Raw genomic sequence first — 15672 nt, forward strand, 5'->3', positions numbered from 1 at the left:
ACAGTTTACTTGGTCCACTGACACAAAATATTTCCATTTAATTTAGCTTGACTTTTAAAACATTTGAAAGAAAATAGATTTGCCATTATAACATTATGATTTCAAGTAAAACACTGAGAAAAAACTAGCAATTCCAATATCAAGAAGCTTAAAACCAAATAAAACACTAGAGTGGATTATTTTTGAAAACGATTCTAGAGTATTATTAATTATATGTAATGGTTATATTGGGTTATAATAGTCTTAACTTTATTGGATTGATATCAGCTGCAATGGAGACAAAATATAAAAAAAGGTTTTGAACATCAGGTTTCACTATATCACACAAACTCCTTTAGAAGGATTGCCGTACTTCAGTCTTGCAAGCTATGTCTGTGATATGAAGCATCACCAACACAGAACAATAACTAATTTAAAAAAATCTCTATTAAAAACTACATTAATGTCGTAATTTACTTTTTTCAATTTATATTGTAAATATTTACCAGTAAGATACAGTTACATTAAACGAAAATACAACATGAAATTTACTTTTTGCAATTTATGTTGTAAATATTTACCAGTAAGATACAGTTATATTAAACAAATATACAAAATGAAATTAACAGCTTACACATATTATTGAAATGTTTTAACAATATCGAGAAAATAATCTTGATGTAGGATAAATAAACGAATTAGGTACCTATTTGTTAAATAAAAAAAATGCACACTTTTGTAAGATAGAACAATAGTGGTTATCGCTATATTTACTTTTTAATTTTTCGTGAATTTTGAGATTATATTTAAAATTAAATTGGAAAATCCTATAAGTATAAGTTATATGGTTTGGAGATGTTTTATTTCTTTCATTTCATCCTCATAATCTTCATTGTAAATATTAAATTGCAATTAAATATAAATGAATTATACAGATTTATAAATATACAATTTCAGTAGTATAAGTGTGCTTTGCCATTTAGTGTGATTGTTTTTATTTACAATAATTATTTTAGGATACAATATGATTTATATATTGTATATAGTAATGACATGACACATAATGTAGACGAGTAAAACTTAGACAATTATTATTATTATTATAAGTACTTAAATGCTATATTTTGTGCACTCTAAGCGGCTTTCGACTGAGTGTCGATATTATCGAAAATTTATTGAAGATGAATCAAAGTTGGGTATAGTAAAATATTGTTTTCAATTTAAAAAAAATAATTTTGGATTATTTGTATAGAAATACCAATTTTAAAATATGAATGCCTTTCATTTATTTCTTAGAAGTTTATGGCTAAATAAGTAATTCACAAAAGTTAAATAAAACATCCAATTTCAATTCACCTCAAAAATACAAATTCGCCTATCTTTTTCTAATTACTCTACATTTAAAACGAGAACTTATTTTAAAATCAAACAATAACCTTTTTTTTATTTGTGAATAATAAAAACAAAATAAAATAACACATAAAACATGTATTACAATATTAATCAATTCGAATATTAAAATATAATTTATTTTAAAAATAATATTTTGTTTTTGATAAAAACAAACAATATAATCTACTCAGTTTTTTTTTTTTCATTAAAGATAGTTTATTTTATATTTTTTTAAAAACATTTATATAAATAGATGTATGTTTAATAATATTAAGTATTTTTATGTTGTATATAAAAAGTAGTTTCTTATGAATTTGTTCGTCTATTCCAAGCGACTGTGGCAAAGTTATTATAACAATAAAACTACGATTTCCTTGCTTTCCTTCCTCCAATCAAAATAAATATATCAAATAATATATTATGAGTTTTTAAAGAAAAACTATATTGAAATATTTTACAATAGGAAATTTAATGCAAATTTTGTCAGGTAAGGAAATACAAAATTGTCATTATTTAAAAACTTTTGATTTCATTTGCGCAGCGCAGACCGAAGATACGAACTAAATGTTATTTTTAAATTTTATGATCAAAAAAAAAAAGATAACAAATCTCAGTTGACAATTTAATGACGCCTATAAATTTTTGAGTTTTATGGTCTCACTGGAAAATTAATATCTTGTACAATTCTTCGGTTTTATATATTTAAGTACTTAAAAGTGCTAAAAGTTATCTGAGTTTTAACAGGTAATCGAATTTCCAATTTAATATTTGAAACTTTTCTTATTTTGTATTCTATATTACAATATTACATATTAAAAAGCTTATTTTCTACAAAACATTTTTGTACTGTAATTATTCACTTTTATATGTATTTGTGCCATATTACGAGACACTATTTTATCACTTTATTATTTTTTATATAAATGCTTACTACGTATATTAAATTTATTCAAAGCCAAAAATTAATATGTCAAACATGAAAAAAAAATGATTATACTACAAAACTTTGTGCTTAATGTGCGTTCGCTGCCCGCTTCTATTAAGTACGAATCTGTGTAAAAATAAATTCTCCTTAACATTTAACACACTTACGTATAAAAGTTACAATATCTTAAAACATTCACTGATTATGTTCACCTTAGATACAAATTTATTGAAAAAGTCAAAGTTTTTTTCACTAGACAACATCAAACTGTCAAATTAAAACATACCTTAAATGCATACAAAGTGTGTCAAGTCACGATATGCGACGCGACGCGTTGCGACGCATGGCGCTCGGGGATTGCGTCCGTGCAAGCCCAAGACTTGAGAGTACCGGTTCCATTCACCAACCACTGGGCTTCTACACGCCGGTATGGTTGAAAATGAACGACACCGCGTTCTTATCCATTGGCGGCGAACGACGCGTGATAGAAGCGTGGTTATTATTATTATAATGCCAAGATTTCCTTGTCGATGTACTCGATGACTGCAGAGCAATAGTCTCGTAGTACCGAAGTCTGCCGCAGCATTTTCTGCTCTTAATTATAGCCACAAATCCCTTCCGGTACTTCTTGTTGAAGAATGCATAGAGAATTGGGTTGATGCAGGAGTTCGACGCTCCAAGCCATTGCGCGAGAGGTGTCACGACCGGGAATATATCTTCCTCCCACTTTTTAACAGGACCTCCAAGCTTTATCCTCGCAAATATGAGATAAAGGGGGAACCAGGATAACACGAAAAGAATGACAACAGCTACAAGCATTTTCACAACTTTGACTTTAGATTTCTGTTGCATCCTTTCCATTTGAGCATCTTGCGTGTCGGTTGGAATGGATCGTCTCCAAACTTTGATCCAGATGAGAATGTAGCACATTGTGATGAGGACCATTGGCAGGATATAGCAGAAGATGAGATTTCCGATGACGAAATAGAGGATTTCGCTAAGAGGGTTAGGCCAGACGTCAAGGCAGAGTCGTACATTGGGATTGTCTTCAAAAACAACGACAAGGTCGAAGAAAAATACCCAGGGAGTGGTGACAACGATCGCGAATATCCATATGAAGACTATCATCATGCGGGCTCGGCGCTTGGTGATCTGACACTTCAGCGGCCACCAGATTGCGAGGAATCTGGAACAAAGATATAAAAGTATCACAAAATGTTATTCAAAACGTAACAGAAACCTCTCAGGATTCTACTTAATTCGTTTTGTAATATCTTTCAATTATATGATAAATATGGTAAATTAAAATACTGGACAATATAAACACATTAACCATTAGAGTTAACTTTTTACTTAATACTCAAGATGGGGGAATATTTAGTGAAAAACAAAAGACAGTGTTCAGGAGAAGTGAAATTAGTGGAATATTCCAGTCTGGTGCTTTAATTGGGCTAAACGCTGAAACCATCGGAAGACGGCTTCTTCCGATATTTTCATCGCTAAGGGTATTCTGTTTGTTGGCAAATAATTCAGTTGAAAAATGTCTGTTGCCATGAGCAACATTTTTTTATAAAAAATACTTTTCAGCAGTAATTCTAAAATACCAAAAGCATATTGAACGAATGAATTTGTTTCTATAAACACCCATTTGGATCTGAATTCGGTCAAAAAGTTTCCTATCTACGCACGTGGAAGTCAACGACCTCATATGATAATATAACAACTTTATCCATTCAGGATCGTATGAAAAAAACTTGCCAAATCAAAGCCCAAGGGAGTCACGGTCTCTTTGCTTTATTAGCGTTCGCTTGGAGAAACATAAACATGAGATAATGAGGGGAACAATAGCTGAACTAGCGCGAACTGTTGCAAGTATGATTTTTTTTTTCGTTTGTGATTTTATTGCTACATTTGTTCGTTTATTATTTTTATTCGACTGTCCTAAAATAGTGATCTATTTTTACAGTTCGTATATCTGATATCCTTTTTTTTTATTCCTTCACATTTTTTTTGTAACTTAGCAGTTACAACATTTTTATCTGCTAAACTATTGTACGATGAACATAGATATATTTCAAGGTCTATAAATTAATTCTTTCAGGATATTATAGGAGCTGCCGCGCATACTTATTAATATACATGATATAATAATACGTCCATTTGAAAGATAAGGATAGTTAGTTATTTCAAACGCAGAGAATCCACTGCCTTCGAAGGATTTCCAAGCGACCTGCATCCAACTTTGGTCAGGTCACCCGACCACCCGGTTGGTGGGTGTCCTGTGTCCTACGATGGGGTTCCCGGTTCGTGGTCGTAATTCGAGAACTTTTCCACCCCATCGCGTCACCACATTCAGCACACCACCACATCCTATACTATAGCGAACTATTGTTAGTGTTTTTAGACAAACAATATATTTGTATTCGTCAGATAGAGGTACACAAACTGAGTATATTATTAAATGCAAAACTTTAAGATTTAAATTCAAGAGAGGGAGAATAGAATCCTCTTTACGTTCATAATAAGATGCAAAAGTTTGAAAAAAATACAGATACCCAACAAAATTGAACTAAACCTAACAATGGTCTCATAAGACCTTAAAAATATATAACCATAAGGTTCATTTTCTTTTAATCAAAGGACACGGTCAAATGGACGTGAGCTAGCGTAGCTCGTGACTGATCAGCCTTTAGCTGTCATGACTCGTTGCTCCTTAACATTTGTTGTTTCATAATAAGTTCATGGATAACAGAAGGTTGACTGCCAGTTATGGTGTCAGTGTTTGAATAATTTATTTAAAATCAATCACCACGTAGTATAAAACAAAGGGCATTAAAGATGGAAGTAAAGGGTTCCAGGAATAGAGGAAGACCTGAGAAGAAATGGATGGAGTGTGTCAAGGATAGTGTGAACAGGAAAGGAGTATCAATTGATATGGCAAACGACAGAACGAAATGGAAGGAACTTACATACTGTACCGACCGTGTTAAAATATTATATTTAAGTTAAATAAGTTAACAAAAATAACTTTATTATTTAATATATATATATATATATATATATATATATATATATATATATATATATATATATATATATATATATATATGATTACAAACAAAACGTAAAAAATATCAATTATTAAAGTGATGGATTAAAAGGTAAGATGGCCGACACACTGAGGTCATCTGCGCCAAATATGCACATTATGAAAAGGTCAGTGAGGTAGCCTCAATACCTTCTGGATGACAAAGTACCGCGAAGATCAATACAAGGTTAAGATCAACATCACTTGGTTTTACTCGGAATTTCATTAAAATATACTGCAGAAAAATATTTTTTTTTGTCTGTACTAAATATTGTGTTATTTGGTAAAAAAAGCTAACTACTATCGTAAATGCGAAAGTAAGTTTGTTTGTTCGTTACCTCTTCACGCTCTATCTACTCGACCAATTTTGTATTGTAGTTTTAAGTATGTAGAAGCACATAGGGTACTTTTCATCCCGGAAACATAACTGATTCCGTGGGAAATTTACGCGGGCGAAGCCGCGGGCAAAAGCTAGTTTTTATATAATTTTCTTCTTGACATTTTTACCATTTAGTTGGGGTTGGCATAGCGTGTTAACTCCGCCAACCCCAAATGAGCCTTTTCAGTTTTTTTTAAATATAAATGCACAATATTATTGAGTTTGTTCGCAGTACTTACTGGTCGCTCAGAAATGAAGTGTGCAGCTTTAATTCTTAAATATACAAAAATAAACATATAAAAAAATTTCTGTATTTTAATATTGCTTAACCAACCGAAGTGATTAGGAAAATTCCAAAAAGAAAACAAGGACTTAGTAAAAGCTCAGGATAAAGAGCTTTGCAGCTTTATTAATTAGTCTTCCGTTCCAACATTCTATAAATTCTGCAAAAAATTGATAAAACTTTGCCGATGTTAATATGTAAGTTAATTATTTAGAAAATATCTGTAAGTGGTTTTTTTATACTTTATATTGAAAAAAAAAAATTATTGTGATTTTAGTAACACTCATAACTTTGTTTATAATATTATCTTTATTTATAAAAAATAAGTAAATCTTTTTTTGGTCGGATCAATCAAGGTTTATTTTTTAATTTACGTTAAAGTACGTACGTCAATGTGAAACCTATGGAAAATAACGGAGCGGGAATGCGCTACGTCGACGTAACGGAGCACGACGGAACAATGGGGCCAGGTTCTAGGACTGCGACAACGTCGCGTCATTATCCAAACATTGACATAAATTGTAAACGACATAATTGTATAATTCACGCACTACACTCCATTATGGGATAATAAACCTTACCTTAACAGTAATAATTAAGAAAATTACGTAAATTAATGTAGTTTTTTTGCTTTTTTCTTTAAAATAAACACAGTCCAATTACACTAAATAAAACCGGCCAAGTGCGAGTCGAACTCGCGCACTGAGGATTCAGTATAAATTCTTATTTATAAAAACGGCAAAAATAAACACATTTGTGGAATGGGGGCCCTTTCAGATATTTTTATTATGTTTTTAGCTTCTTGTTATAGCAGAAACAGAAATACATCATCTGCGAAACAACTCAACTATCTAACTATCACGGTTCATGAGATACAGTTTGGTTACAGACGGTCAGAAGGTCCTGGTCCTTTATTACCTTTTGGTTACGGAACCCTAAAAAATACCCTAGAATTGGTCTGGTTATGCTGTTAATTGTTGTAACATATAAGGCTGGCAGTATTTACAACAAAAAAACATATCGCGAAAGAGTCAATTTGCCAAATGAGTTAATTTATGTGACGAAATTTATGTCGAAAATATGAGCTGTGTAATGACATTATGTCAGAACAATTTTGTATGCGTTTTCCTGTTTATATATCGAGTGACATGTTGCTTTTGACAAGGTCCTAACAATTTCACCATTACCTCGGCTAAACAACTTGTCCCACATGTTTCTTTATAATATGTATAATAAAAATAATACAATTTGTAGTAGAATTCAACCAAAATTATCACATAAATCCGCCTTAATGAGACGCGCCCAATAAAATATGTGTTTATTTAAATTGTTATTTTTAGTTTAAATAATGTTTAATGTTCTAATTTATGAAATTAATATAAAAATTATTACATTTTCGCTCTCAAAAAAATCTGAAATAACACTGTTAACGACATACATGGGTAACTCCCGAATCGAATGCAATGAGATGACATTTTTGTAAAAAAACATATTGATATAAAATTTCGATTTTAATATAAATAATTATAAATATTTGTGTAGCATTTATTTTAATTAACTAACATACATATGTAATGCAATAAAAATAAAAGAATGGTATAATAATTGGAGCTTGCTCAGCCCGTGTAATTTTTCAATACCTTGGTACTTATATTTAATCTAATTACAATCCCTTCCCACGGGAAATAGTTAAAATAAATTAAGTAATGTTTTCAAAAGCAACGATTTCAATTTGGTACATTCCACAAAGTATATTAAACAATAACTCTTAGAGTACGACGCTGAAAGGACTTCAAATAAATTCCTGGTAGAGTCTAGACATATTCAGATTAAACTCTCTATATCCTAAACAAAATGGCTTGACAACTTTCAACTATATTTCGTATTCAAGAAAGTAGAAATTCACTTGATTTCATTATACAGTTTCTTAAATAAGGAATGTGATATCGTAAATTTTCACAAGCACAATCGTTTAATTAATTTGATAGGCCGGTGTGGAATCGATTGTTTTTATTAATTTTTATCAGATAAATGACGGCCGATAAATTTCAGATTAAGTGCAATATGTTAAAATTAAATGAAACACCGACGGCGCGAGTTTCACCACTTTAATGTTTCATGCAAGTGGCGTCGATTTTTATCTTTCACTTTATTTTTTTGCCGGCTTTTAATATTTTTAATATACGTTTTAATGGCCGCGCCTTGCCTTCTGTGGAATATTGATATGAGTTATTTTAGAGGTCCCTTTCCATGAACTACATTTTATAAAAGTAAGCCCAGTATATTCGGCTTCAATCCCACTAATATTATAAATGCGAAAGTGAGGATGTATGTGTGTATGGTTGTTATTCCTTCACTCAAAATCTACTGGACCGCTTGAGACAAAAATTTGCACACGGTTGAAATAGAACCTGAAATAACACATAGGGTACTTTTTGTCCTGAAATATCCACTGGCGCGAAGCTCCGGGGCGCAGCTAATAATTATATATGTCTACAGACATTTCTAATCTTTCAAACAAACAAATATCACAAACAGGAATATGGAGACGTAGGCACGTCAAACTCATAGCTTTGCGACTCATCGCAAACGAAGTCGCAGTCGAGAAAAACGGAAGAGAGTGAACTCTGGGCTCCAACACTCTATGGCGCTCTATGGTGCCGTATGGAACTTTATGGCGATCTATGGCGTTCGATTGCGTTCTATGGCGTTCTATAACTTTCTATAGCGTTCTATAGCTTTCTATAGCGTTCTATAGCGTTCTATAGCGTTCTATAGCGTTCTATAGCGTTCTATAGCGTTCTATGGCGTTCTATGGCGTTCTATGGCGTTCTATGGCGTTCTATGGCGTTCTATGGCGTTCTATGGCGTTCTATGGCGTTCTATGGCGTTCTATGGCGTTCTATGGCGTTCTATGGCGTTCTATGGCGTTCTATGGCGTTCTATGGCGTTCTATGGCGTTCTATGGCGTTCTATGGCGTTCTATGGCGTTCTATGGCGTTCTATGGCGTTCTATGGCGTTCTATGGCGTTCTATGGCGTTCTATGGCGTTCTATGGCGTTCTATGGCGTTCTATGGCGTTCTATGGCGTTCTATGGCGTTCTATGGCGTTCTATGGCGTTCTATGGCGTTCTATGGCGTTCTATGGCGTTCTATGGCGTTCTATGGCGTTCTATGGCGTTCTATGGCGTTCTATAGCGTTCTATAGCGTTCTATAGCGTTCTATGGCGTTCCATGGCATTCTATGAATATGAATAGAAATGTAAGAAATAACAAAACTGTCCAAAATTCCTTTGTCAAAATTCATACTCCATCAAATTCCGTTCAACTTCATAATAACAGTACAAACTAACAGGCATAATAAAAGGACTCGCCTAATACAAACATCCAGTAGAAAGATTTACGATCAGTATTTATTATCTATAAACCAAGATCATGCTATACAAGGATTAATATAAATTGTAGAATTATTTCGAATGAAATCGACACTGACTCTTCGCTATTCTAGTACCATAGATTTTATATCTTTTTTATAACTGAACGGTCGTCGTATACTGGCTTCTTTATGGGCGAAAGATGACATATTCTCTATGGTTGATGATTTCTGGTTTTATAGACGGCTTCGGTCTTTTTAGCTTGTTGTGTTGATCAGTTTCCAGTGGTATGTTTATTAGAAGTATATTATGTAGTTGAAAATAAATATCGGAATTCAAGGAACTGCATTGTTAGTTATTAAAATGTTAGTATATTCATTTATTACAAAATAGCGACCCGCCCTGGAAATGCGTAGTTTTAAAGATATATAGTATATATATAGCTTATAATTATAGTAAATAATAAATAAATATAATAAAATATATTAGGACAAATCATACAGATTGAGCTAGCCCCAAAGTAAGTTCGAGAATTGTGTTATGGGATACTAACTCAACGATACTATATTTTATAACAAATACATATATAGATATAGATCCAAGAGACGAACCAATCAGAAAAAGATCATTTTCCATCATGACCCGACCGGGGATCGAAACCGAGACCTCTCGGTTCCTTTCACTTTACCACTGCGCCACCGAGGTCGTCAAATATAGTGACATACTGACAGCTGGAAGCAACTGTGTAATGATATTGTTGGAAAAAATATCATTTTTCTTTGAGCAAGCGGTCATTTGACCAATTTAACAGTCGAAACATAAAATCGTAAATTTGTATTTGACAGGATTGCGCTAAGCGTGTTTATTCTACCACAAGATCAAGGAGATTTTGCGACGAGGAATATAGTTTTATGTGATGAATAACACATGATATATGCTTTATATAAATAACAATGAAAAATGCAGGCGTTATAAGTATACATACATACATAATTAATCACACGGTTAATTACGAAATGTTTATTTCCGTTAGGTGAGATTAAAATTATTAAAAAAACGAATGACATGTTGCTCTTTTATCTAATAAACATGTTTATATTATGAGGAAAAGAAGAGCTTTAAAAAATTAAAGCAAGAATATATAATAGTGAACCCTTCATAATATATTAAACTTCACAGAATACATTGCAGTGATTAATGCGTAGAGAGTTTTAACTACGAAAATCTAAAAATAGCCACGTTAATTTTATCAAAGTTCGTTGCCTCCGCGTAATCCATTAAATTTAAATCTAATTTATAGTCATAAGGCAGGCTCACATCATATTCTGTACGCAAATAATATAATCTATACTTCCTTACATATTACAAATCAAAGTGCTCCGCCACGTCTGTCTGTTCGCAATAAATTATCGTGCGGTTTTTACCAATACATAGTGTGGTTCCTGAGGAAGATTTAGCTGTAAAATTTATTATATTTTTATCTAATTTTTATTATATTCTATCTTTAAATCTAAAAAGCTTCGGATAAATCGTCAGACCGATTTTGATTAAATTTGAAATGAAAAAAGATATTGAGCAGACGTTAAACTTATGCTAACGTGGGCGAAACTGTAAGCAACAGCTAGTGCAGAATAAATTTAATGAAAAAATAAGTAAATCATCCGGAAAATCAATTGGGAGAAAACGTAACTGTCCTGGCAAAACGAACGGGGTAGACAGAATCAAAAGTTGCGGCAGTCGGCCACGATTAGCTGTATGATTGAAATTGCTGGCTTATTGGACAGATTGCTAGCTTATCGGCGATGATAAGAATCTCCTTTATAAAATAGAACGTATAATGTTGAAAGGTCAACGTCCTGCAATGAAAACAAAGAGAGCCTACATCTTTTTATGTTGCTGACCTTACCATAAGGAAAACTCTAACATTTTGTTTTTGTCCAGACTTAATGTGGTCAGACATTCGGGGATCGAGTTATATTAGTGTCCTCTCTGTAAGATCATTCTATGAAAAAACTTTATTTTTAAAGGCTAGTCAACTTTTCATAATATATATTATTCCTTTTCTCAAAAAGTGAGGAATTACACACATTACACACGTTGTTATCCGTCTGCTTGTCAAGACGTTATGTATATATTTGTCGGTCATGTATTTATTTTTTTCGAGAAAATAATAAGATTCTATGTAGGGAACTAATTTTCTTTAGAATATTTATAAGATTTTTTCTACAAAAATCGTAGCTTATTTAAATTTCAATAATTAAAAATTTATTAAAAACAGAACTAAATCTGTAAGATAATAATCCGATATTTGAGAGCGAAAATTAAATTACATAGATTTATAGCCCTAGGCATTTCTACGTAAACGGTTGAAGATTAATGATCTAATAATAGACTCCTTAATTAATTGAGGCCTGAGTCTCAGACAACATTGCCTAAGCTTAAGATGTCAAATGCAATTGTCGATTTTTCTCATAATAGGAAAAGAAGACAAAGATAAAGACAAACACAAAGATTATTTATTTGCAAAAACATGAGTTTACCTTTTTTTTTACAATGTGGTGTTAAAAGAAAAGCTTAATCCTACATGTTTCACCGTCCACGGGTGTGCAAATTTAAACGGAGAGCATGCTGTCATCCCACAAAACAAAATCGAATAAATAAAAGTAACTAAATTAACTATTTTTTTATCTGAGTCTGGATAAAAGGCCCTATGCCTCAAAATACATGTATGCAAAATTTCAAGAATATTGGTTGAGTAGATAGAGCGTGAAGAGATAACAAACAAACTTACTCTCTCATTTATGATATTGGTTAGGATAGGATAGGTTTATACTGTAATTATTTATTAAGCCTAGTGCTTAATAAATGCTTATCGAAAAAAATGGATAAAAGAATCAGGTATTCAGTCAGGTATATTGAATATTATCAGGTTTTTTGCATTACAATTACATACAAATACATTGATCTTAGTTCTCAGTGGATGGTAAAAAATATTATATTACTATAATATATACAATATATAGATTCAAGTAATATTTACTTGAAATACTTCGAAGGAAATCTAGCGGCAATTGTAAAACGAACTTAAACCTCTGGTCGGAATACAAAACGCAGCCTTGTTTACAATAGTTTTAATGCGAGCGATCTTGCTAATTACTTGTAAACACAAAACAACGTAAATATGGATATTAGTCTATGTGACAGATTATAAACATTTAGTAAACAGGTCACATTACAATGTCAATTACTTGATTTTAATTGAAAAATATGTTTTGTGACACAAAAATGAGATATATTGGCTTAGGTTCGGTTGTACCACTTATATTATGACTTTAACCTGCGCGCAACAACGTATGCTATCAAAGTATGCTATTTAGTCTTACCAATGGCGCGAAACTGGTGCAACCTACTCTTAGTATTTGTACTTGATAATAGGCGTATGGTTCCGTCTTAGAATAGGACCACTACATATCTTTGTAGATGTCGTACGAGGCGACTAAGCGACACACAGCCTAGGCAGCTGATACAGGCAACAATAGCATTCCCAAGGAGGATTGACGTCAGGCAAGCGGCCGGTTATAAAATCATAGCGGAATCTTTAAAATTGAAAGGTCCTTTTTTACAATAAACGTGTGCACAAAAATTCAGCTCAATAGGTTAAAGATATCTGCTTCAAAATTTAGTACAAGATTTCATCACAACATACATACATACGTACATACGTACATACGAAATATATTATCCATTATATTTCTTTACTAATCGCATTTACTTATTTAAAATGCCTAAATTTGTACAAGACAAGATAAGAAGCAGTCGAAATGAACACTTTACGAATACTTCATACTTCATACGTACAAGTGGCTCATATAGTTATCACAAATAATATTCACAAGCAAACAAAACCTTTAAGATCATATTGTATGAATTCAAAATGAACAAAGGTATCAAAAAAATAGGTGAAAATAAATAGCAATATTTTTATAAAAGACCTGTGAATGAGCAAAAGGGTCTAGAATTTTATTGGAAAATAATACATCTAAAATGGTGCAGTATTTACTATTCTAGTCCGAGAGCTCACTGCAAATTCGCATTTTCTATAGTATGGTGTGCAAAACGAGCATACAAGTTGCCTGATGATACCAATAACCCGATATAAATGTAGAATTATGAATAGTTTCGACATTAGAACCTTCAAAAAGAGAAGTCTTAATAATAACATTATTATTTAACTTTAAATGCTGGAATATAAATTTAAACAAGATTGTGAGCTGATGTTAAAATATTACATTTTAATTGTTTTTATTGTCGAGGGAAACTTGCATTTGGCTCTCTTACTAAAAGCCCTACGATTGTTATACAAAATCTTAACAAGTTTTTGGGTCACACTCAATTCGTTAGCTAATTCAGTTTATAAAATTTGCTAAGTCTTCTCAATAAAATCTAAAATTTAATAACTTCTCAACCAATCTACACTCCAATCGAAATATTTTGTTAAAATTAGTTAGTTTTCATTTGGAATTACAAACAAAGTGGTAGTGAAAGAAGTTCAGCAATTTTCACAGAAGTTTCAAATAATGTAGAGACAAAACATCATATTGACTAAAAGGTTATTGATATAAAAATACTAACGTTTTATTTTAAATATGAGCTAAAGTAGCAATTATAAACACTAGTATCTGCAACTGTATTCACCAGTTTAAAAACTTCAAACGCTAATCTTCACCGTAAATCATTTTGCCCATTGACAGCCAGTGTGATATGAAAATCCATTTATGAGTTATCGCGACCAGACATATATGCATTGGTTGAGAGACTTTGCATTTTTATTGTGATACAGATATATTTTTATATTCGATTTCTCCTGATTCATATTATATATTACAAAATAATTCTTCCTAAGTGACTTCTAGACTTGTGAGTTGCACCAAGTGGCGTTGATTTTACGATGAAGTTTAGGCAAAATGGAGTACTTTGTGTTTTTTTGTGCAGTTTAAAGTTAATCTCAAAGTGACTGGTGCAACCTACTCTAAATTGTGTAGACAATTTAAAAAATAACCAATTGATCGATTTAATAGCAAATATTAACTGTACACATGTTGAGTAAATTATTAAAGTAATTAAAATTTATTTTTTCATCAGTTTTGTTTTAAATAAAATCATTATCAAATTCATAATCCATAATTTTGCTGCTTAGTCAAATGTGTCCTGAGTATGTGTAGGTGTCATAATTTAAGTAAGTTTGGATTACAAATTAAACTCTCACTTACAGACTGTCATAGAGACTCTTGGTGTCCTCAGACTTGCCCCAGGCTGTCTGAGCAACCTCACTTGTCAAAGGCTTGTGAGATTAGGCGGCTGTATTTGACACAACATGGTTATGTGTTGACGAGGTTTGTTTGCAATATATATTAATTATAATGTCACTAATGATTACGTTATTGACCGGATTCAATTAAGGTGAACACAGTTTGCCCGAGTGCTAACCCATTTTTGTTTAGATTTTTGCCCGGTAATAAACCCACCTTTAGACTATGACTTAAATTTTGTCAGTGATATTATAGAAAAAAGAGCTATATTTTTTTATCAAAAAATTCTTTATGCAACTTAAAGATGATATGCCTCAATTTTTGATATCAGAAATGACTGATGACTTCAATAACATTGGCGTTATTTATATGTATTGAATTAATTGTTTATGTAATACATATAATAATGAAACACAGAAGTATAAATAAGATAGTAAGTACTAGGTATGGTAATTTCAAATGTTTTTTTTGTGATATACCAATAATAACAATTTATTTTAAATAATATAAATTTATATGTTTTTAATATTCTGTGTTGTTTGTTGATTGGATGTTTCTGTGATTATATTAAATATTTCAAGAAATATTTTGTTATAAATCTACTGAGTGAATATAATGTTTTATATATTAATTACCTACTTTCACTTGTTTACATTGTAGGCTGTCACGTGACTGTAATGCCCGCACGCCATCAGATAAGCTCAACGGTTTACAGATTTGAATAACGGCATCACAATGACACATGAGACCGTGAACCATGCATATCATTACAATGATACAATCACTGGATCACATTATTTATTGCTTATTGTACTTAAAACTAGAAATGAATAGGAGTTTTCCTGACAAAGATTGCTATAAGTTTACGCATTTAGAATTCCAAAATAAATTTTATATTATAATAATATATATAATAATAGTTTATTTATTTTAGGTAAAAACC

General features: G+C 31.6%; 1 protein-coding gene across 1 annotated transcript in view; it reads right to left on the minus strand.

Moving 5' to 3' along the window:
• Nucleotides 1–1430: 1430 nt before the first annotated feature.
• LOC128672519 (neuropeptide SIFamide receptor-like) overlaps nt 1431–15672 on the minus strand; it is a 121683-nt gene continuing 107441 nt past the window's right edge. The window contains exon 3 of the mRNA XM_053749734.1: nt 1431–3482. Coding sequence (XP_053605709.1) covers nt 2714–3482 — 769 coding nt within the window. The 3' untranslated portion in view covers nt 1431–2713. The remainder of the gene's footprint in view (nt 3483–15672) is intronic.

This window comes from Plodia interpunctella, chromosome 9, assembly GCF_027563975.2.
Source record: "Plodia interpunctella isolate USDA-ARS_2022_Savannah chromosome 9, ilPloInte3.2, whole genome shotgun sequence".
In the NCBI taxonomy this organism is placed as follows: domain Eukaryota; kingdom Metazoa; phylum Arthropoda; class Insecta; order Lepidoptera; family Pyralidae; genus Plodia; species Plodia interpunctella.